Raw genomic sequence first — 20,207 nt, 5'->3', positions numbered from 1 at the left:
TATTATATTATATTATATTATATTATATTATTACACAAATAGTTTAAATGAAACTTTTACAAATATTACCGAAGGAAAGAAAAAACGTTCGAGTTGGTTAAACCAAGCGCATCTCCATTTATGCATATGCTAATCATGTTTAAAGAGCACACACAGTGTCCAATAAAAAGCAAGCCTTTGCAAACGTTCACGAGCAGTGATGTAAATAAGGGGGCGGGTTCTCCATTTTTTTTTTCTTTTGGTTTGTGTGTATATCTATGTCTATGTGTTCGTGTGTGTTATTTGCCCAGCTGAAAATGGCGGCTCGGAGCGTCGAGTCCTTCTAACTTTGTCCCACCATAATAATAAACATCAAACACACATACAGCTACTAGCACAATAACATGGGGAGGAACTTTAGCGAGAGTCTTCGGGCACTCTAGCTGGGAGACATTACTTTGGCTTCAGCGGATAAAAGGAACTAAGACGCAGAGGTAACTATAAAGCAGCTCAAAGAACTGCCAGAGATGGGCTTAATGCAGCTAGCAGGCTAACGTTAGCATCTTTGAAAGGAATTGACAACAGGGCTAGTAGTCCACTAGTCCCAAATGTATAAATAACGTGAGAGGATGAACGCAGTTTAAATATTATTTCTGTCCAACGGGTTCACATAAGTATACACTTATCGTAGCAAAACAACGCCTTTTTGTCGTTAGTGTTGGTAATTGTATTTGGTGTCGGTAACCTTAGCAAGGAAGCTAATGCTACATTGGAAGCTAACGTCAACCTATCTGTGTATTTGGGACAATATATGAAGGAACATGCTATTTAAATAAAGTAAACATTAATGCAGATATCATTTTGTTTAACCGATGGCTTTTTGCCACTCTTGAAACTTTGCATTTTTCTCCACAGACCATGGAGGATCCTCATACACGGTACAGCAAACGCCTGGTGAGTGACTTAAAAAGCTTCTTAAACATTTACATTATATTAACTTTGAATTGTCCATTCGTACGTTTGCCAACAGCTGTTTCACAACCGTGAAGCGGTTCATCGAATCGCGATTAGTGAATTCAATTTAAATGATCCATTTCCCTGTGGTAGATTGGCAAGGCAGCGCTGCTCTGTTTTGTTGACCCGTTTAATAGTGGTAATGAACCTGTTCAACGACTGTGGGTTCAAGATAAGGTCAAGTTCACTGTCCAACCTCTGCAGCCCTTTGGCTGCTGTAGGACCTCGCCAGTCTACAGTCCATGTAGCGTTTTGTTGAATACACTCAGTGCTAGCATCCAAGGCTGGATGTAAAAACCAGTGCTTATAATTAATAACCACTGCTTTTTAATTGAATTTATTTAATGATTTTTTTATTACTAATAATAAAGTACTGTAGGAAATGATACGTTTTATAGTGTTGAACTCCCCAAGCATATGTCTGATGATTGCAGTAACCTGTAGACAGACACCATACAATCTTAAAGCAAAGAAATGTTAAATGACGAGACTACTCTTAAAACTGAATGGATACTTTTGGTTTCTACTATTCACGATTTTAAAAATCTTTAACTGATTTAAACAAATGCACCAAAATATTTAATATTTAATATTTTTTATTTATTGGCTCGCTGTATGTTTTTGTGTTTCTAAATGTCATTTAGTCAATTTAAATCTAAATGTAAAACCAATCAGAATCTAAACATGGTCAGTTTTAAATAATTCGTAAAGCAATGGGGGTGGGGTGGTGTTAGAGTGGGGGTGTTCAATTCATCTGTCTATCCAAGCCATGCTGCTTAGAGTGAATGGCAGGAGGGGAGTTGAGGAGGGGCTGTGTGTGAAAGATTAACCCCAGCTATTGCATGTTGTATTGTTTGGTTTGTCCATGAACAGATTTTGAGGCTCACTTAATTAATACATTGTGTTTCTTCACTGAATTCAAAATGTATATTTTATTAATAATATTTTTCTTCAAAGTGGTTACCGAAAATTGTTTTGAGATAATGCAAATTTTTCTTATTCTTATCCCAGCTTTCTCTTCTGTTCTTTTGTTAATATTCATGTGTGACAAAGCGATAACATAAACCCCATTTCATCCTCAGCGAACAGGTACGCGGCGACGATATGAAGATGATGCGATCTCAGATGATGAAATTGAAGGAAAACGCATGTTTGACCTGGATGAAAAACTGCAGTGTGAAAGATTTGGCACCAATTTGGTCAAACACATGGAGGGCAAAGGTGAAATGAATCCTCTTAACACAAATGCAAACAAAATTAAGCATTGTGTAACCTATATTCTAACAATACCCTGCCTTGCTGGTTCCCCTGTAGATTTTACATTTGAGTACATTCAGAGGGAAGGGCTCAGGGAACCCATTATCTTTAACACACCAGATGGCCTTGGCTTAGAGTGAGTTGATATTTACTACCTTTTTTTTATTGGCTTTTGTTTTTTTACTTGTGACTTTATCTTTTTGTTTTACTTTAAATCACTTGTAACAGATATCTAAGAAATTTAAAGAAAGGATGTTTTTCTCTTCTGCAGAATGCCGGACCCTGATTTCAGTGTGAGTGATGTCAAGGTGTTTGTTGGTAAGTTTTGCTTTTACAAAATCACATGTGAACAATATTCTTTGCCCAAACTAGGATCACAGGCTGATGTCTACTAATGATATGTAAAATACTGTGAATTCAAAATTCCAATTCAGAACAAACGGATTGTTTTATGTAAAATACCATTGAAGGTTTTGCGGAGGATTTTGTAATGATTTAGGTTCGATAAATATTCATAGTTTTACACTAAATGAGTAGCTTTAAAATTTAAAGCAGTACATATATTTATTTACACTTTCCCATGTGTCAAATCTTTTACAATTTACCTGCAGGGAGTCGACGCATCGTGGATGTGATGGACGTGAACACGCAGAAAGGCATCGAGATGTCGATGGCTCAGTGGGGGCGCTATTACGAGACGCCACCATCAGAGAGGCAAAAACTGTATAATGTCATCAGTCTGGAGTTCAGCCACACCAAACTGGAGAACCTCGTCAAACGACCAGCCTCGGTGAGGATTTCACACAGCAGTGTTTTTGCTGCTTTTGTCTGTAAATGTATTAAGTTGTCTTAAACAATATTTTATCTGGTTTGGAATGGTTATTTTTATACTAAACTCTTTGTGCAGGTGGATCTAATTGACTGGGTGGACAACATGTGGCCCCGACATTTGAAGGAGAGACAGACAGACTCTACTAATGCCATCATGGACATGCATTACCCTAAAGTACAGAAGTGAGTCACCTGCAAACCTTACAACGTAACATTTGCTTTGTTGTAAAACTTAATTATCTATAATGTGATACTACATTATCTCTGCTGATCACCTCTCAGGTACTGTCTGATGAGTGTGCAGGGCTGCTTCACTGACTTCCACATTGACTTTGGAGGCACTTCGGTCTGGTATCACATACTCCGAGGAAGAAAGGTCAGAGTGGATCTCTTATGTGAAAAGAGTTTGTCACACTTTTAAAAATAACAAAACAAAACTGATCAGCATTAACTCAATTGATCCACAACTCCTGCAGGTTTTCTGGCTGATTCCACCCACACCACAGAACCTGGAGATGTACGAGAACTGGGTTTTGTCAGGAAAGCAGGGAGACATCTTTCTGGGGGACAAGTGTTACGATTGTCAGAGGATACAACTCCTCCAGGGCAACACCTTTATAATCCCATCAGGTCTTTTATTGTATACAGCAAATCATTTAATTTAAGTTGTATTCACATTTAGATGACCCTCGATAATTTCCTGTCTTTCGTTGAAGGTTGGATCCATGCTGTGTATACTCCAGAAGACACATTGGTGTTTGGTGGAAATTTTCTGCACAGCTTCAACATCCCAATGCAGCTCAACATTTACAGCATTGAGGATCGCACACGAGTGAGCAGCTCCTCATATTCACCCCACTTGAACACTGCACTGATTCGCCTTTTTACTTTACAGTGCTAATCTTTACTGTTGGATTGTTTTCCTTGCGTTTGTCACTTTAAACCTATGGTATTTTTTCACTAAGCTAAATGCTCAAGGAATGTCACAAAGTTTATATTTTTGGTTAATATTTAATAATATTACTGTCATATCCTGCTTCCCTTTTCTTTCCTTAGGTGCCAACAAAGTTCCGCTATCCTTTCTTCTATCAGATCTGCTGGTACGTCCTGGAGAGATACTTGTACTGCCTCACTAAAACCTCACACCTCACACCTGAGTTCCAAAAATACTCCCTTGGCATAGGTAAGTATTGACAGATATTCAAGAAAACATTGCTGTCTTTCTATAATTGCTGTTTTTTACACAGATGTTTTAACTACCACATGCATTATTTTCTCAGGACTGACCAAGAGTGACATCGATCCCAGTCCTGGAATAGACAACTCCAGTGGAGTTGAAGGTGAGCCTGACAAACCAGAGATCAAGGGAGAAGCCGAAGAAGAAAATGAAAAAGAAGAAGAAAAAGAAGAAGAAGAAGAAGAAGCTCCTCTTACCAAATTTCAGCTGACGCCCTTTGAGCTGGAGGGACTCTGGAACCTTGTTGGGAAGCTGGAGGAGCTGCCACCACACAAAAAATGTGTCCCTGCAGGAATCCAGAATCCACCAGCCTTGCTTGAGGACATAAAAGTAGGTGTTATTCCATTTTTTTCAGTTAATTCAAAGAAGGTCTACATACAGCATAGCTTTCTACCTATAAAGAAAAAGACCACTACCAGCTTTGTGACCTTTCTCTAAATAAAGAAACACAGGAGGCATTGTTTAGTTTTCAGGTTATTTTTATATTATAAAAAATCTAATAAAAGTTTTAGGAAGTTGTGATTGCACACAAATACAGCCCTCCACATTTTAATACAGCATTCTGACTACAAGTTCATCAACACTTAAATCTTCTTCCCAACAAATAGCTGTGATAGCATGCAGTGTTACATGCAGGTTTGCTACAATTTGTGTGCTTCACTCAGTATAAAGTAATAGCAGAAACTGGTAAAAACCGAAGGCCATGGTAGGATTGACATGGCAGGAAACATTACAAACGGCAGGAAGCAAAACAATGGAATTTGTGTTTATTTTTGTTTCCCCACCGTTACAGAAAATTCTGATGGAACATGCCAGCGATGACCCTAAGCTGTCCTTCACTGGAAAGCCCATTGTTAAGTGGCCCAAAAGGGTGAGTTGAATTAATTTTCTTTTTTTAATTTTCCTGTTGTATGAATGATACTTTAATAACGTTTATATTAAGAAAAATAAAGTTTAAGTAAGTTCTGTGTTTTGTAGCATTCTACCTGATAAGTTTAAGTGCATATCTAAGATATTGATATTTGATTAGTCACTACTTATGATAGAAATTTATTTACTAATTTATTTCTCTATAAACTGGTGGGCCAACTGTAGTACACGTTTTTTATGATCTCACAGGCTAAATATAATTACACTGCAGGCCAGATTTGTCCCCCGGGCCTGAGTTTGACACGTGTGACCTATATTATCTTCGACTGCAGTTCAACATGAAACCTAACCTAACTGTTATCAACTGGTGTGACACCTTTTAAATCTGTTTTTGTCTGCTTTTCTTTAATATAGCCGTCATGGTACCACCCACCAGCCCCACCTCCACCCATCCTTTACCGTCCTCGCCCAGTCTCTGTGCCGTTCAAGTCCAAGAGCAAGAAGCACTCCAACATCTCTGCCTTGAGGCGTAGGCGAGTCAGATGCAAGCGCTGTGCTGGATGCCTCAGGTATGAGTGTGGCTCCTGCCATGCCTGTCAGGACATGAGGAAGTTTGGTGGGTCTGGACGCATGAAGAAAGGCTGCATCATGAGACAGTGTCTAACGGTAAGTCCTGTGTAACCGAATAATGTTACAAGAGTTGATGCCATGCCTAAATACTCGTACTCAAAAACATGAGCCAATCCAGCAATTTGGAGGTATTTTAACTTCTGGTGCAGAGACAGGAGCTGAGCTAAGCAGTTATAGAAAACACGTGAATACATACCTTAGTGTGTAATACACAAAATTATTGGTGACCCTGCTTGCTGTTGGTGAGTACACCAAAGAAAATGAAAAACAAAACTTAGGAGGATAACCCTAAATATAATTTTTTATCTAAGTGTCGAAATTAAAATGTGAAAATTTTATTGTTGACCAATGGTTATTCATTTGGGTAAAAATGTGATTCACCATGGTTTGTAGTGGCACCCTGTTGTAAACTAATTATTATTGTCATTCATATAATCCCATAGCCGGCATTACCCAATACTGCTCGATGTGCCATCTGTCGAGAAGGCGAATCAGATGAAACAGGTCTCAGCGGTAACTCACTCATGGAGTGTTCTGTCTGCTCACAAATTGCCCATCGTCAGTGCATCAAGGTATTGTACTTCATATACATTGAAAAATGAATGTTTTAACAGACTAGTGGCAGCTCAGTTGCGTCTCTCTTCTTGTTCTACTAGGAACCTGGTGAAGGAAAGATCAACAAAGATCTGCCAAGCTGCTGGGAATGCCCCAAATGTTACCAAGGCAAAAGTTCAGGATCAGAGGTGATGATACATATATATTTTAAGGTTTTATTGTCATTTTGTGCCTTTGTGTCTCATTGCAAACATAATGCACGATCTCATGCAAAAATATTTTGATTCACTTCCATGAACTAATCTTTCACTCACCAGTCTTCCAGTGATGAAGAGAGTGGAGAGTCAGAAGCCTCATCCTCTTTGGGGGCAAGACAGAACAAACCTCAGTCAAGACCCACAGCGCCACCACCTTCGCAGAAGCTGTTACTGCAGCATGAAGAGAATCGAAAAAGAGCAAGTGCACTGGAGCTCAGACTAAAAAAGAAGGTAAATATTTTTTTTGTCATATTTAATAATAATAATTAATATGTAGTATTCGGTAAACATCTGCAAAAATCTAAGAATATTTTTATTCCCGTACAGATGAAGCTCGAGCGGAGCAAACTCTTAGTGGTAAGTAAATCACGGTGTCCCACAAAAGTCTTTATTGCATTGAAGTCACACTCTAATAATATAGTAGCTACAGTAGCTACTTAATTGCATCTCTTGCATCTAAATAACAATTCATATAAATAGCAAATTATTCTATAGTATATTTCATAGTGGATGCGAGGAGGTGGACACAGCTGTTGTAAGTCATAACGCTCCATGAAGTCCGACTTTCTTTGTTCATGCAGTACCTTACAATCCTTCACTTACTGCCCTGAGTGTAAGAGTAACAACAAGACAATGCGACATATGTTCTTGTATACTTTCTGTGGAAATTTCTGCCTTTAAATTGTCTTGTATCAGTAAATGTTGTATGTAAAGCATCAACAATCTCTTTCTCTCAACAGAAACAGTCATCACTAGATCGTTCTTCCCGACTTCTAAGTTCCAGGCTCTTGTCTCGGTTGCGCTCTCCCACCAGCAGGCTGTCTCAGAACAGGGGTCGAGGCTCCATGTGGATGAGCAGCTCCCCAGGAGGAACAAGGTCATTCCAGCAGCTGCAGCAACAGTCTTCTCACAGTCTGCTACTTCAGTCTAAAGGAGAACCCCGTAGAGGGAAGGGTAGAGGTGTAAGGCTGCGAGGAGGAGGAGCGGGAAGAGTTGGAAGCAGAAGCCATGGAGACCTTGAGGAGGAGAGTGAAGATAGTAGCAGCAGCAGCACTAACAGCAGCAGCAGCAGTGAAGAGGAAGAGGAGAGGGAGGAGAGCAACATGGGAGGTGGTGATAAAGAGAACCAGCCTCAGTCGGAAAAAGGAGTCACCAAAGATGGAGAGGAGGAAGCCATGGAGGCGGCCAACGCAAACTGTCCAGAAGAGGAAGAGGAGGAGATGGAGCAGGAGGGACAAACAAAGGACAAGGACGGCTCCTATCAGAAAGTGACGCTCCAAAGGCCAAGCAAGGCCAAACAGGACCCGTCAGCCATCGTTCCTAAACTGGAGGCCATCACCCCTCAGACTGCTCCTTCCACGATACACAAACCGATAAGAATCCTTCCCAGACCACCAATCAGAAATCGAGGGCCCTGTCCCAATCAGCACTCCAGCAGACGAACACCCCCACATTTACGCAGTGGACATGCAGCTACTCATAACCCCCATCCAGAGAGACCGGAGGCCACTAAAAAAACGAAGACTAGCAGGTCAGCCAAAATGAACAATGGAGCTTCCTGTTCTTCATCATCAGACTTTACACACCCCAGAATCCCTCTGTCCACGCTGCAGGGAGGAGGCGGTGAAGCAGACCGGGACAGTGGACTGAGTGGCCCAGGGTGTGAGAGGGATGTATGGGTGTCTGTCTTCCGCTACTTAAGTCGAGCAGATCTGTGCGTCTGCATGGCTGTGTGCAAGAACTGGTACAAATGGTAAGAGTAATGTGGTGAAAACACTTTATTAGAAAAGTCTCTTTTTTTAAAAAGGAACAATATATTTTTGTGTAATTCACATACCTTGTTTTTTCACTCATCAGATTTATTCTCCTCTCCTTCCCATAGTGTAGTGGACAAAGGGTTTAAGCTTTTAGCATTACATGCTATCTGCTGAAAATTCCATTGTGCAAAAATCTAGGACCAAGTTTACCAAAACGTTTTTATTATAACCCCATTTTTGAAAGAACACACCCTAATTAGAAAAGCTTGGCTGATTATAGGTAATCAAGAAAATTTTTCTGCTAAGTTGTCCATGAATTAAAAAAACAAACCAACTTGTGAAAGCACAATTTAAAAGGAAGTCTTGACATTTTGTGAAATTTCTGGTAAGAGTTCCTGCAATTGATGGCGACTAAAAAGAAACACTGATATAAAACCCTTTCACAAGGAAACTCCAAAGGTATGTGTGGTGTTGTCTGAAAAAAGTTTATATCAAAATGTGTTCCTAAGTACAAGTGTTTTTCAGGAGTGTTCAAAAGTGCTTAATAATTCAAACCCTATTTTTCTCAAACCAATAGAATCAAACTCTTCACACTAAATTAAATTAACCACCTTTTCTGCTTTGTCTGGTTCCAATGCTATCTCTTTATTATTGTTGGTGTTGGGTTTATTATACAGCTCAGTAATTTGTACAATTAGTTTGTTGTTTTTATCCTTTTTGGCCTTTCGACAAAGTGATGCCACAGCTTCAATTTGCAAGAATTGTTTATTTACGTTTGCCCCTTTTACACAATTGGTAAAGAACAAAATCCCTAATGGTATTCAGAGAGGAGTTTAAAAGGATTTGGACTTGATCAGCAAGTTTTAATTGATCTAATCCTCACGAGTATGTGCTAATCTGCAGGTGTTTAGACAAGCGGCTTTGGACGCGGATTGACCTGAGTGTCAAGTGCACTGTTACTCCTCAGGCCCTGACCGGCATCATAAAAAGACAGCCTGTGTCACTCGATCTCTCATGGACTAATATCTCAAAAAAGCAACTCAACTGGCTGGTTGGCCGACTGCCCGGTATGTAGACTTGCCAGCAACAGCAGGTGTTTATTGTATTGTCTTCCTGTAGGTGTGGACCTGAGATGACATGACAGTGGTTTGAATGTTGTTCTATGCAGGGCTGAAGGATCTAATGCTGGCAGGATGCGCGTGGTCGTCTATATCTGCCCTCTGCTCCTCTGCTGGGCCTCTTCTCCGTTCCCTAGATCTGCGATATGCAGACGGTGTCAAAGACCCTCAGATCAGGGATCTCATCAGTCCTCCAGGTAAGAAACACATCATCCGTGTCTTTTTACCCACTGTTTTAGCTTTGACAATAAAAACAATTCTCTTGTAAAATACTTCTAAAATCATATCTGTTCCAGGCTGTGACAATCGCAGTCAGCTGCGGACTGTGCAGTGTTTGCGACTTGCTGGCCTGGATATCAGTGACCCCACCCTACGCCTGGTGATCCGTCACATGCCCCATTTAACAAAGCTGGACCTCTCCCACTGCAACAGCCTCACCGACAACTCCATCAACCTGCTGACAGCAGTTGGTTCATCCACCAGAAACACACTCACAGAACTGAACCTCGGAGGTAAAACACTGATTGATTCAGCAAATGCACAACCCCCATTTCCTGAACGTTGGTGCAAATACTGTACTTTGGTCTAGACTCCTAGAGAGTAACCATTCCTATTTTACATATATTCCACTTTGTGGTAATGGGAATTGTAATGATGCACATCCATTTTTTGTTTTACCACCTCTGAGTTTTTTCACCTGTTTGTGTTCCAGGCTGCAGTAAACTGACAGACACGTGTCTGAAGTATCTCCGCCGCTTCTCTTGCATCTCACTTCTCGACCTGCGAGGTTGTGAAGGGGTTTCCCGTAAGGCCTGCGAGGCCTTTATTTCCGAGCTGTCGGTCAACACACTCTACTGCCTATCAGATGACAAGCTGATCCAGAGGATATCCTAAACAAATGCCTCTTTAGTGGAGGGGCAGATATGGGGTGGCACAAGTGAGGGCAGCGGGTCCAGACATGAGTCTGGGGGACACAGTCACAGGCGGAACCACTTGGCAGGTGTTATGGACACGGGGATGCCACAGCTGGTCACGGTCTTTTCTTTGTTTTACACACTTGCCTGTGTACCTTAAAGACACTCAGGAGCTGTTTTAAGAGGGAGTTAAGTTGGGATTAAATGATGTGTGAAAAAGCATGTTGCTATAAAGTCTTATTTTTCATATGGCACATTTAAATGTATTTGATTTCAGCTTGTTGGTGCTGCAGATAGATTATTTTTGTCCAGATTTAAGAGAGCAATTGTTACAAAGTCTAATGATGGCTTTTTTTCCCTCTTTGACATGAGTGTAAAAGGTGACACCTTTTCCACACATTAACTTGGGAAAGTGGGTCACTGGACTGGCCTGTGTTTACCAGCTGTGTGTTCAGCTCAGTAAGGTCTTCTTGTACAGGCCCAGTTCACCAGTGTCAGTGATGCGTCTACATGGACTGAATGTGGTGGTGCAGTACAGGAAAATAGAAAAAACCCAGTGCAGTGGACTTGGACACATGGAAAGGGGTGATTTGCACTAAGTGTACGGGTTTAGCCAAGGATATGGTGTCTGATTCAAGGTGCATTTTTAAACAACCATTAGACTTCAGGTGCTATTCTTTCCAAACTCCTCTTGTTTTGTTTTTGTACAGAGACTATTTAGAGCAAAAATGTTAATAATCTAGATGAAACTGCTCCCTCACACCTCTTTGATTTTTTTTTCTTCCAAGAATGAGATATGTATATGCTTTTCTTTGATGACATGGCCATGTTTTATTCTTTTGAGTGGGGGTGTTCTTGTTTCTTTCTTTCATTCAGGTCCGGTGGTTCATGATCTTTGGTCTCCTCTCAGACTGCTCTCCTTTTCAATGAATATACTTATATAAATATATACATTTGTGTAAATGTGTTTTTCCTCTCTTAGATTGCCACCACAACCGGGGTCCTGTAGCAATGTAATTATTTTCAGAAGACCATTTTCCACTTTATGTTGTTATTTTTCAAGAGAAATAAAGAAAATGCAAATAAACAATGTTTTTGTTTTGGTAATGTTGTTGACCTCAGCAAGTTTCCGCTTTAAATATAAAAAAGAATGATAGAGAACAAACCCAACGTCATTATGGAGGTCCATGTTTAAGGTCAGACTTGCCAGTTTAGATCCTGTGAATCCAATAAAATATATTTATAAAAAACTACTTACTCTGTGAAAGAAATGCTGATTTCTATTAAAGTGTTTTTTGGATGACAAGTTTCACTCAGAAATGAAGAACCTAATGTTAGTATAACTTTATTTTGTGCGGAAATGTAACATTTACATAAGTCCGCTTTACCTCATGGTCTGACGCTTTCCTAGGCTGGGTCCGTTCTGCCTTTATTTTGATAGTGCCTCACAGCGATGCCATATAAACAGTTGATGTGAGGCTCCGCATCAATAGAAAGCTAGCTTATTTGGGCTATTTTGTGCTTTAAAAAAATATACATTTATTTTACAATTATATGTGTCGTGGCAGGCAGGTGCGTTTACAGCCCGCTGCAATGGTCGCGTTGCTGTGGTCAGAATGAAGAGCAGGTGCAGAGAGGAGCGAGAAACCATGGTGTTATTAGCCAGTTAGCTATCGTTAGCTCCGCTAGCTGTTAGCTATCATTTACCACATCAAATTAGTGGGCTGAGTTAGCCGGGGCTAACTCAGCCCACTAATTTAAAAGGCACAGACAGCAGTATCTATTTTGATAGTTTTACTTATTCGTAGTTTTTCCAACTGATATTTCTGAATTTTAACGGTTTACGAAGTAGCTATAAGGCTAAGGATCAGCTGTGCGGCTCAGCGCTGTGTCTGTGTCACTGCAACCTGTCATTTAACAGCAATCAGCCCCGCTGCTGTGGCTGGCTGTCACTAACAGACATGGCACACGAAACCTTTCCTTTACACTCTCTGGTCTGGAACAATCAGTACCTGGAACTGGACCGAGAGCTGCAGACGAAAGAGGTAGATGGGTTAAATGTCTTTTATTTATTTATTGGGGGTGGGGGGGCTTTTTAAGGTGCGTTAGTTTTGTCGCACTGCATTGCGCTGCTCTGTGTTGATTGTTGTGTTTATTTTTGCAGCAGGATGTGGAGCGCCTGGATCCCAGAGGGCGCACCCCGTTGGAGTTGGCCGTGAGCCTGGGCCACCTGGAGTCCACCCGAGTTCTGCTCAGACACGCTGCAGACCCGACACACTCCAACTCACAGGGCTGGACCAGTGAGTACTCCCACTGCAGGCCTGGATGTAGACTACTCAGATTAGAGATATTTGGGCTGGGCACCTTTTCACTTCACTAAGTATGATCTATTTCGTTATTCTTCACATTCTCTTCGTGCTCTGTGACAGTGGAAATCTACAATGGCACTAAGTATGATCTATTTCGTTATTCTAAGTTTTTTCTAAGTAATTCTAAGTAAATTCTAAGTAAATTAACACTGAAAACTGAACTTAGAAATTAAGTTTATTATATACATTTTTTCCATAAAGTTTTTATTGACTAAACGTAAAATCATTCAAATAGGTGTCAGTGGGGTTTTGAATAGGACAAGTCACCTTCAGTCTCAAAGTATTATTGTAATATGAATACTTCAGTATCATGTGCTGTGCTTGGATTTCTCCCCAGCGTTAGAGAAGGAGAGACAGGCTAAGGTCGAGCACACATTTCCTGTACCTAGAAATGTTCAGGCTCTCTTCTCTAAAGTTTACACTACGTTAATAAATGTTCATCCTGTACTTTTTATTTTTTTAGTTTTGCAGGAGGCAGTGAGCACCGGGGATCCTGAGCTGGTTCAGCTGGTGCTTCAGTACAGAGACTTCAAACGTGCCACAGAAAGATTGGCGGGCATCCCTGAGCTGCTCAGCAAACTGAGACAGGTGAAATGACCCCTGATCACCTGCTGTACAAATCAACAACATCTGTTCTTTAATGAAAGTGTTTTTCTGTCACCCTTGTGGTTTCAGATACAGTTGGATTACTGCATTGTTCAGACTATTTTTGTATTTTCCCATTTTATATGTCATTTTGGTGTAAAATTAGGTAAAATTAAAAAAGGTTTTCAACCGAAAGACTGGTTGATCTATTTTCCCTCTTCTCTGTCTTTTAGGCTCGGGATTTCTATGTGGAGATGAAATGGGAGTTTACCAGTTGGGGTGAGTGTGTACTGTGGGAGTCTTATGAAACCGACTCAGGGTTACAATAAATGCATTTGTCGTATAGGAGACAAGAACGCTTTCCCAGAGAGATTAGTTTCAGAACCCATGCGTCTGGACAGCTCCCCAGCATCAGCTGCTGCAGAATTGTCTGTTTTATTCATGAAAATATTTTTCATCAGAATATAACATACAGACAGCAGGAAACTCACTTCACTTTGTCCTATACTAATATTAATGTGTCTCGCCTTGTCTTAAAACACATCATGACAGTGATTATTAGCGGCCAATGTTTTTCTGATGTGCTATTGAAACCTTCTTCTTAGTGCCCTTGGTGTCAAAGGTGTGTCCCAGTGACGTCTACAGGGTGTGGAAAAGCGGCTCCTGTCTCCGTGTGGACACCACGCTCCTTGGCTTCGAGCACATGACCTGGCTGAAGGGACGGCGCAGCTATATTTTTAAGGGTGGAGGTGTGCACTCTGTGGTTGATTCTTCTGAATTAAAGTTTTTTTTTTTTACATTAAACTTCTCTTGATGCCTTGAACATGCTTTTCTGATTCATGCTTTTGATGACTCCCACAGATGATGGAGCAGTGGTGATGGAGGTGGACCATGAGAAGCAGGTGGTGTACACTGAGCCACTGGTGTTGTCCCCTCGTGACGCTCCATCTCTCCTGGCAGCCATGCAGCCGTCACAGGAGAACACTGCACAGAGACTGACTTCACCCATCGTCTCCACTCACCTCAACACACGCAACATCGCCTTTGAACGGTAAACACTAGAATCCAGCTGTACAGAGTCCTAGAACCGCCTGACTTTATTAACTAAATAAAGAAGTCACTTATTATTAACTTGGTGTTTTATATTGTATTAACCAAAGATCTTCTGAATATTGTCTGAACATCACCTCAGAGTTATTAAAGAATAGAATGTTAGCAGGACTCAATTCTTTGCTTCTGTCATTTAATTATTTTTTTAAAAACAGAACTGTTATCCATATTTGCCACCAAAATTATGCCTTTTACCCAGTAGACACTTCTTTACTCTACAACCAGCACTTATATATAATATATGATATAACGAGTCTCTGTAACATTAACCCTTATTTCCTCTCTGATTAGGAACAAGTCGGGAATCTGGGGCTGGCGTTCAGAGAAGAGTGAGATGGTCAGTGGATATGAAGCCAAGGTATGTGACTGCTGAGCAAACCAGCGTCAGCAGACAACAGATTATTACTGAAACAGTTCAATTTGGAAAAGATATCTTTCAGCGAAGATAATTTTGAGTAACAGTATACACCATCAGGAAATGTTTTATTCTTGTCCTTGGCCAAACGGAAGTCACATCAGGATTGGCTGTTTAAACTCATTTGATATTTTTGAAAGTAATATGCAGATATAAGTAAATATAAATATTTTGACTCTTTATTATTATTCTTTTATTACAGCTATGTTTTATTTATAAATATTTTATTATTTTACAATAATTATTTATAAATATATTATTAATATACATTTGCTGTGGCAACCACTGAAAAAAAGGGACAAAGCCCAAAGAAGAAGATATTTTGTTTATATGTATATTACATTTATATATCATTATTATTGTACAGCACTGTGGCGTGTGCTCTCCTCCCAGTATCAAATCTTTCTATCAAACCACATTTTTATCCTCTTTTTTTTAACGTAATAAAAAATGTGTAAATCCAATAAAAAGTGTAATCTATGTCCCTTCTTTTGGTAAATATTTCCAGGTTTACAGTGCAACTAATGTGGAGCTGGTGACTCGGTCCAGGACAGAGCATCTGTCTGACCAGGACAAGTCAAGAAGCAAAGGTGACGGTGCAAACACGAGACATAAGAATAATCAAAACAAATAGTTGAAAAGCCATTTCGACTTGGAACATGCTGTTGTTCAAGCTTCAGATTTATCTTTTGCTTTGGAGTAAAAACACATTATGGTGTTGACAGTCACTACACGTTGTTTCCACTCAGGCTCTAAGACTCCTCTGCAGTCTTTCTTGGGGATTGCTGAGCAGCACACAGCTCACAATGGGGTGAGGGTCTCCTTAGCAATCACACCACTGGAGATTTCCCTGTTGCTGTATGTTAATGTACAGCCCCAGTCTTTTTCTGACACACGCGTCACTGTTTTCTGATCAGAGTAACGTGTCCCAGTGTGCCAGTCCTCACAACCCCACAGCCATCACGTCTGAGGAATACTTTGACCCAGATTTTAACCTGAACGGTCGGGACATCGGGCGTCCCATCGAACTGACCAGCAAAGTGCAGAGGTTTGATAATGCTGCATCAAACAAACAGCGAAATTGAATCATCGCTTTAGGAAACCTAATGTTAAGAATCTCACTTATATTTTCTCTTCAGGTTTAAAGCGACTCTGTGGCTGAGTGAGACTCACCCTCTGTCCCTGGCTGAACAGGTGACGCCCATCATCGACCTCATGGCCATCTCCAATGCTCACTTCGCCAAACTGAGGGACTTCATAACTCTACGCCTGCCTCCAGGCTTCCCTGTTAAGATAGGTTAGTGTGAGACATCATCCCAGGGTAACTCTCTGAGGGTAAAACAAATATTATGTTGAGGTGTAAACCACTGGTTCCCAACCCAGAGACATTTTAGTAGCAGTCACATGATCACAGCTGTCAGTCAAGATGCGCTGGCTTAAATATTTTTATATGCTGTCATTTGTTTGAACTCAATTTATATTCATGACATTGAAAGAATGCCCTTATTATCTTTGGTGTTTTTATTGGTAATTAAAAAAAAAATTAGTAAAGAAAATTAAATTACTTACTGACATTTCAGGTGACCCTATTTGAATTCCAAGCCGCCCTATGGGGGGCCACAATCCCAAGGTTGAAAAACACTGGTCTAAAATTACAGTTAAAGGTACAGTACTGCGTCTGTACTGTATATTATCTTGACAATGTTAGTTTTACTGTATAAAAAATTCAATACGATTCTGTTTTAAAACTGAAGCCCAGGACCTTAAATATGAGCCGTAAATCGAGTGAATATCAACACATTGTCTTAATGCTCTCTGTTGAGATAAAAAAAGAACAGACCAAACACAGACTTTGGAATTTGAGCACTTGACAACGCAGATGTTTCATTTTTACTAAATACAGAAAGTGTGACCTTTTTTTTGTCTCTTCTTGGTAAATATTTTTCTTCAGTAGATCAAGTTCTGATGAAATAAAAATGTTGAACTTTTCGTAAATGTCATTGCTCTGTAAAAAGTGGGACATAAAATCTTTGAAGAAGCGACACCACCATGTTGGATTCCCATGCAGTGTGACAGTTGATGATGCAACATTCAGCATTGATAAATCAGTCAAATAGATAATTCCCCCTGTCTTCTAAAGTGTTTCTAAAATGATGGGGTCATTTGTTTTCTTCAATTTGTCGCCCCTCTCTCAGAGATTCCCCTGTTTCACGTGCTGAATGCCAGGGTGACCTTTAGTAACCTGTGTGGCTGCGACGAGCCGGTCGCTTCAGTCATCGTTCACAAACTAGAGAGTCCAGGAGAGGCCGGTAACTGTAGACACACACACACACACACACATCCTTACAATTGAAGAGAAAAAACACACTTTACAGTTCAAGTCCAAATTCTACCACATCTGAAGGAACAGTACTTTTTTATTGAGGATATTTTTGGTTTTTTATGCTTTGTTTACATTTTACTCCTCAAGTCCTTGTGTATTTTGTTGTGTTTACAGCAAACGAAACTCTCAAGCTGTGTGTTTGTATACAAATTAAAGTCATGTTAGCGGATGTTAGCGTTGACCCTGTGACCCTTTAGGTCAGTCACCTCCTGACCACTGTGAAGTGGACCCTTCAGTGTTCGAGCCACCTCCTGACTACACCGTCCTCGGTCCTGGTCGCAGCGAACCCATGAGGGACGAGGACGACAACCTGCTGCAGTTTGCCATCCAGCAGAGTCTTCTGGACGCCGGCACGGAGAGTGACCAGGTGACATGAACAAATACCTCAGAGTTCAACGGTCATGTGACCAATGGAGGGTCTGTCCATATGTGACTCATCATAATCACTCAGGTCTCATGTACACGTGCTAGTACATAGTTGTGCTGCAGTACAGAATATGTTGTGATGGTTGGATTGTTGTTTTCATATTTCTATATAAAAACGTGTGGTGGTTTTCAGGTGACCATCTGGGAGGCTTTAACCAACAGTCGTCCAGTGTCACAGTCTCCACTGTACGAGGAGGATTCTCAGCTGGAGAGGTGAGATCAACATTGGACAGAGGTTTTCTTTGCTGAATCACTACAGGCAAATTCTCTCAATGTTAGTGAAGCAATGACTTGTAATGACAGTATATAATCAGCCTGTTTTATTGTAGTTGTAGTTCAACTACAGTCGTTTAGTTTGGGATCCACCGTCACTCCGAGATGACGAGCTGCGACTTTCGAACTTCTCAGATCTATTGAATGAAAAGATGTTGCAGTTTGAACCTGAGATAAAATTTCTCAGTGTGCTTTGAAGACCTTAAAGCTGATTGGTGAAGTACTGAGGGCTGATCAGTTTGACAGATTCATTGATAGATATTTAAGCATTTATAAATAGTTTTACTCTTCCATGGTTGTGACTGTGAAACAACGGTGAACAGCTTCCTGTTCATGATTCACCTTCTTTTGATGTCTCTAATTAAACTTCTCCACATAGAATTCTGTGATTAATTCTTTAACTCCAACTTCTCCTGGGAAATATGTCTCCAAATGATTCTGTAATGAGGATCAGCACTGACACTCTTCTGCTCAGATGTCTGTCTGTGTTGATGATGATGATGATGATGATGATGATGATGATGATGATGATTATATGGGGTAATATTATATAGTGTAGGTGTAGCAGCAGTGACTTACTAAGATCAGTAGGAACGACAACAATACTGTTAAGAACTAATAAAAATAACAACAACTACAATGATACTTTTTTCTCCTCAGGGCGATTCAGGAGTCTCTGTCCATCTCACTGGCCAGCAGAGAGGGGGAGGTTTCGACCGACCCCAGCCAGCCTTCCTCTGTCTCCCCTTTAGACCTCACCACCAACTCCCCTTTGTCCTACAGCACAGGGACGGATCAGCAGCTCTCAGGACACTTCAGTGTGGCCTCGAGTTACGACGAGCAGCTGCGCCTCGCCATGGAGCTGTCGTGCAGGGAGCAGGAGGAGATGGACAGGTGAGGAAGAGGAGGAGGAGAAAGTGACGAGTAAAATGGAATAACATGTTAGCACTTAGTCTATATCATCTTACACTGATTATCAACTGGTGGCCCACGGCCCAAATCTGGCCTGCCAAACTCCAATTGTGAGTATCAAAGAGAAAATATTGTGTGATCCACATATTAAAGAAATCAGAAAAATAACTACAGAGACGTAAATAACTACCAGTAAACAGAACTGTTTATGACTCTGTTTACATTCCCTTAGACCATTTTGGTTCACGGGCCACATGCAACCAAATTAGCTTTAAAGTGGGCCGGACCAGTACAGTCATCACCAGTATAATCATAATAATAATTAACTATAGATAACAAGTCCATGTTTTTCCCCTTTGTTTTCATGCAAACATATAAAAGTATATTAGATATGTATGTGTCTGAACATGAAGTGTATTTTCAAAATTCATCAAGCAGGCCGGACTGAACTGCAAAGTGGGCAGTGTGTTTGACACCCCTGCCTTAGACAAACGTGAAATTCTGATTTCATTTTATGAGTGTCCAGCCCCCGAGGTGTCGACCAATGTATTGATGACCCCATCGTATAATCTACAGTATATTATATGATCATCATCTATAATAGCCTCAAAACAACATTGCCCCCAAAAAGATGTCATTTTCTACTTTTCTGGAACTAACTGTAACTATCTGTAACCAGATATGGAAAATCTCAAAATGATCAGAAACAACACGATGCTGATGGAGTAACACGAATATTCAGAATTAATTTGTCCGGTTTACTCTTCTCCGTGGTAAATAATTTATCTAATTTATTTGTCACAGGAAACAGAAGGAGGAAGAGGAGGAGCTGCAGCGCATCCTGCAGCTGTCCCTCACTGAGAAGTGAGGGACAGCTGCAGAAATGGACGAAGGTCTTCACAACAGAACAATCTTCTTAACTTATTCAGTTTGACTTTTTTTTTTTTTAATCTTGACATTAAGTTATTATGGGTATTTTTTGTCTTTCATATATAAAGGCTGCTACGGTGTGAGGGAGTGAAGTGGTAAAAAGGGACAAAAAGGGAGTTTTTTTTTGTTTTTGCTTTATTTTATTGACTCTTTTTCACAGTCTTGCTGTCTTTACTGAGTGATGAATGATCTTTACATTTTAAATCTACAATGACATGATCTGTGATGTTGATGAAAAAAATAAAATAAAAGTACCATCTCAATGGAGTAACATATGGAACTATGATTATAAAATGTTCACGTTGGCTAATTTCTATGTGTGGGAAAATAAAGAATTACAGTCAACATAGATAATTGTTAAATTCTTTTGTCATGAAATCATTAA

At 40.3% G+C, this 20,207-nt stretch overlaps 2 protein-coding genes across 4 annotated transcripts; both read left to right on the top strand.

The window, feature by feature from the left end:
* The first annotated feature begins 239 nt into the window (after positions 1-239).
* On the top strand, positions 240-11,509 carry kdm2ab (lysine (K)-specific demethylase 2Ab). Of its 3 annotated transcripts, none has more exons than XM_008327030.3 (23): positions 246-473; positions 895-933; positions 2,076-2,214; positions 2,308-2,386; positions 2,522-2,568; positions 2,862-3,040; positions 3,158-3,264; positions 3,364-3,457; positions 3,558-3,711; positions 3,798-3,913; positions 4,138-4,264; positions 4,362-4,648; positions 5,112-5,189; positions 5,603-5,854; positions 6,262-6,390; positions 6,475-6,561; positions 6,691-6,861; positions 6,958-6,987; positions 7,371-8,383; positions 9,291-9,454; positions 9,556-9,702; positions 9,802-10,017; positions 10,218-11,509. In XM_008327030.3, the coding sequence occupies exons 2-23, from the start codon at positions 898-900 to the stop codon at positions 10,397-10,399; spliced, it is 3,834 nt and encodes a 1,277-aa protein (XP_008325252.1). In that variant the 5' UTR covers positions 246-473; positions 895-897; the 3' UTR covers positions 10,400-11,509. The 3 variants fall into 3 exon arrangements, 2 of the variants coding, with proteins under 2 accessions (XP_008325252.1, XP_008325253.1); XM_008327031.3 differs by lacking the exon at positions 246-473 and adding an exon at positions 507-600; XR_003051878.1 differs by lacking the exons at positions 9,556-9,702; positions 9,802-10,017; positions 10,218-11,509 and having other exon boundaries at positions 240-473; positions 7,371-8,161; positions 8,244-8,383; positions 9,291-9,415.
* Positions 11,510-11,849: 340 nt separating this feature from the next.
* ankrd13d (ankyrin repeat domain 13 family, member D) lies at positions 11,850-20,171 on the top strand. The gene is made up of 16 exons (XM_008327029.3): positions 11,850-12,464; positions 12,584-12,719; positions 13,252-13,376; positions 13,607-13,652; positions 13,979-14,122; positions 14,235-14,424; positions 14,775-14,841; positions 15,407-15,488; positions 15,648-15,709; positions 15,816-15,946; positions 16,038-16,195; positions 17,094-17,207; positions 17,479-17,648; positions 17,841-17,920; positions 18,641-18,874; positions 19,697-20,171. Exons 1-16 carry the CDS (start codon positions 12,381-12,383, stop codon positions 19,758-19,760), a joined length of 1,887 nt encoding a protein of 628 aa, XP_008325251.1. The 5' UTR covers positions 11,850-12,380; the 3' UTR covers positions 19,761-20,171.
* The last annotated feature ends 36 nt before the right edge of the window (positions 20,172-20,207 follow it).

Source organism: Cynoglossus semilaevis, chromosome 15 (assembly GCF_000523025.1).
Source record: "Cynoglossus semilaevis isolate Cse_v1.0 chromosome 15, Cse_v1.0, whole genome shotgun sequence".
Lineage (NCBI taxonomy): Eukaryota > Metazoa > Chordata > Actinopteri > Pleuronectiformes > Cynoglossidae > Cynoglossus > Cynoglossus semilaevis.
Note: the sequence above shows the minus strand (reverse complement) of the source record. Positions and strands in the feature narration are given on the sequence as shown.

Coding starts and splice junctions, on each gene's coding strand:
- ankrd13d (XM_008327029.3), top strand. CDS start 12,381: ATGGCACACGAAACCTTTCCTTTACACTCTCTGGTCTGGAACAATCAG. Junction 15,947..16,037: donor CTGACCAGCAAAGTGCAGAG/GTTTGATAATGC, acceptor TTTTCTCTTCAG/GTTTAAAGCGACTCTGTGGC. Junction 17,208..17,478: donor AGAGAGTCCAGGAGAGGCCG/GTAACTGTAGAC, acceptor GTGACCCTTTAG/GTCAGTCACCTCCTGACCAC.
- kdm2ab (XM_008327030.3), top strand. CDS start 898: ATGGAGGATCCTCATACACGGTACAGCAAACGCCTG. Junction 934..2,075: donor CACGGTACAGCAAACGCCTG/GTGAGTGACTTA, acceptor TTTCATCCTCAG/CGAACAGGTACGCGGCGACG. Junction 3,712..3,797: donor CACCTTTATAATCCCATCAG/GTCTTTTATTGT, acceptor CTTTCGTTGAAG/GTTGGATCCATGCTGTGTAT.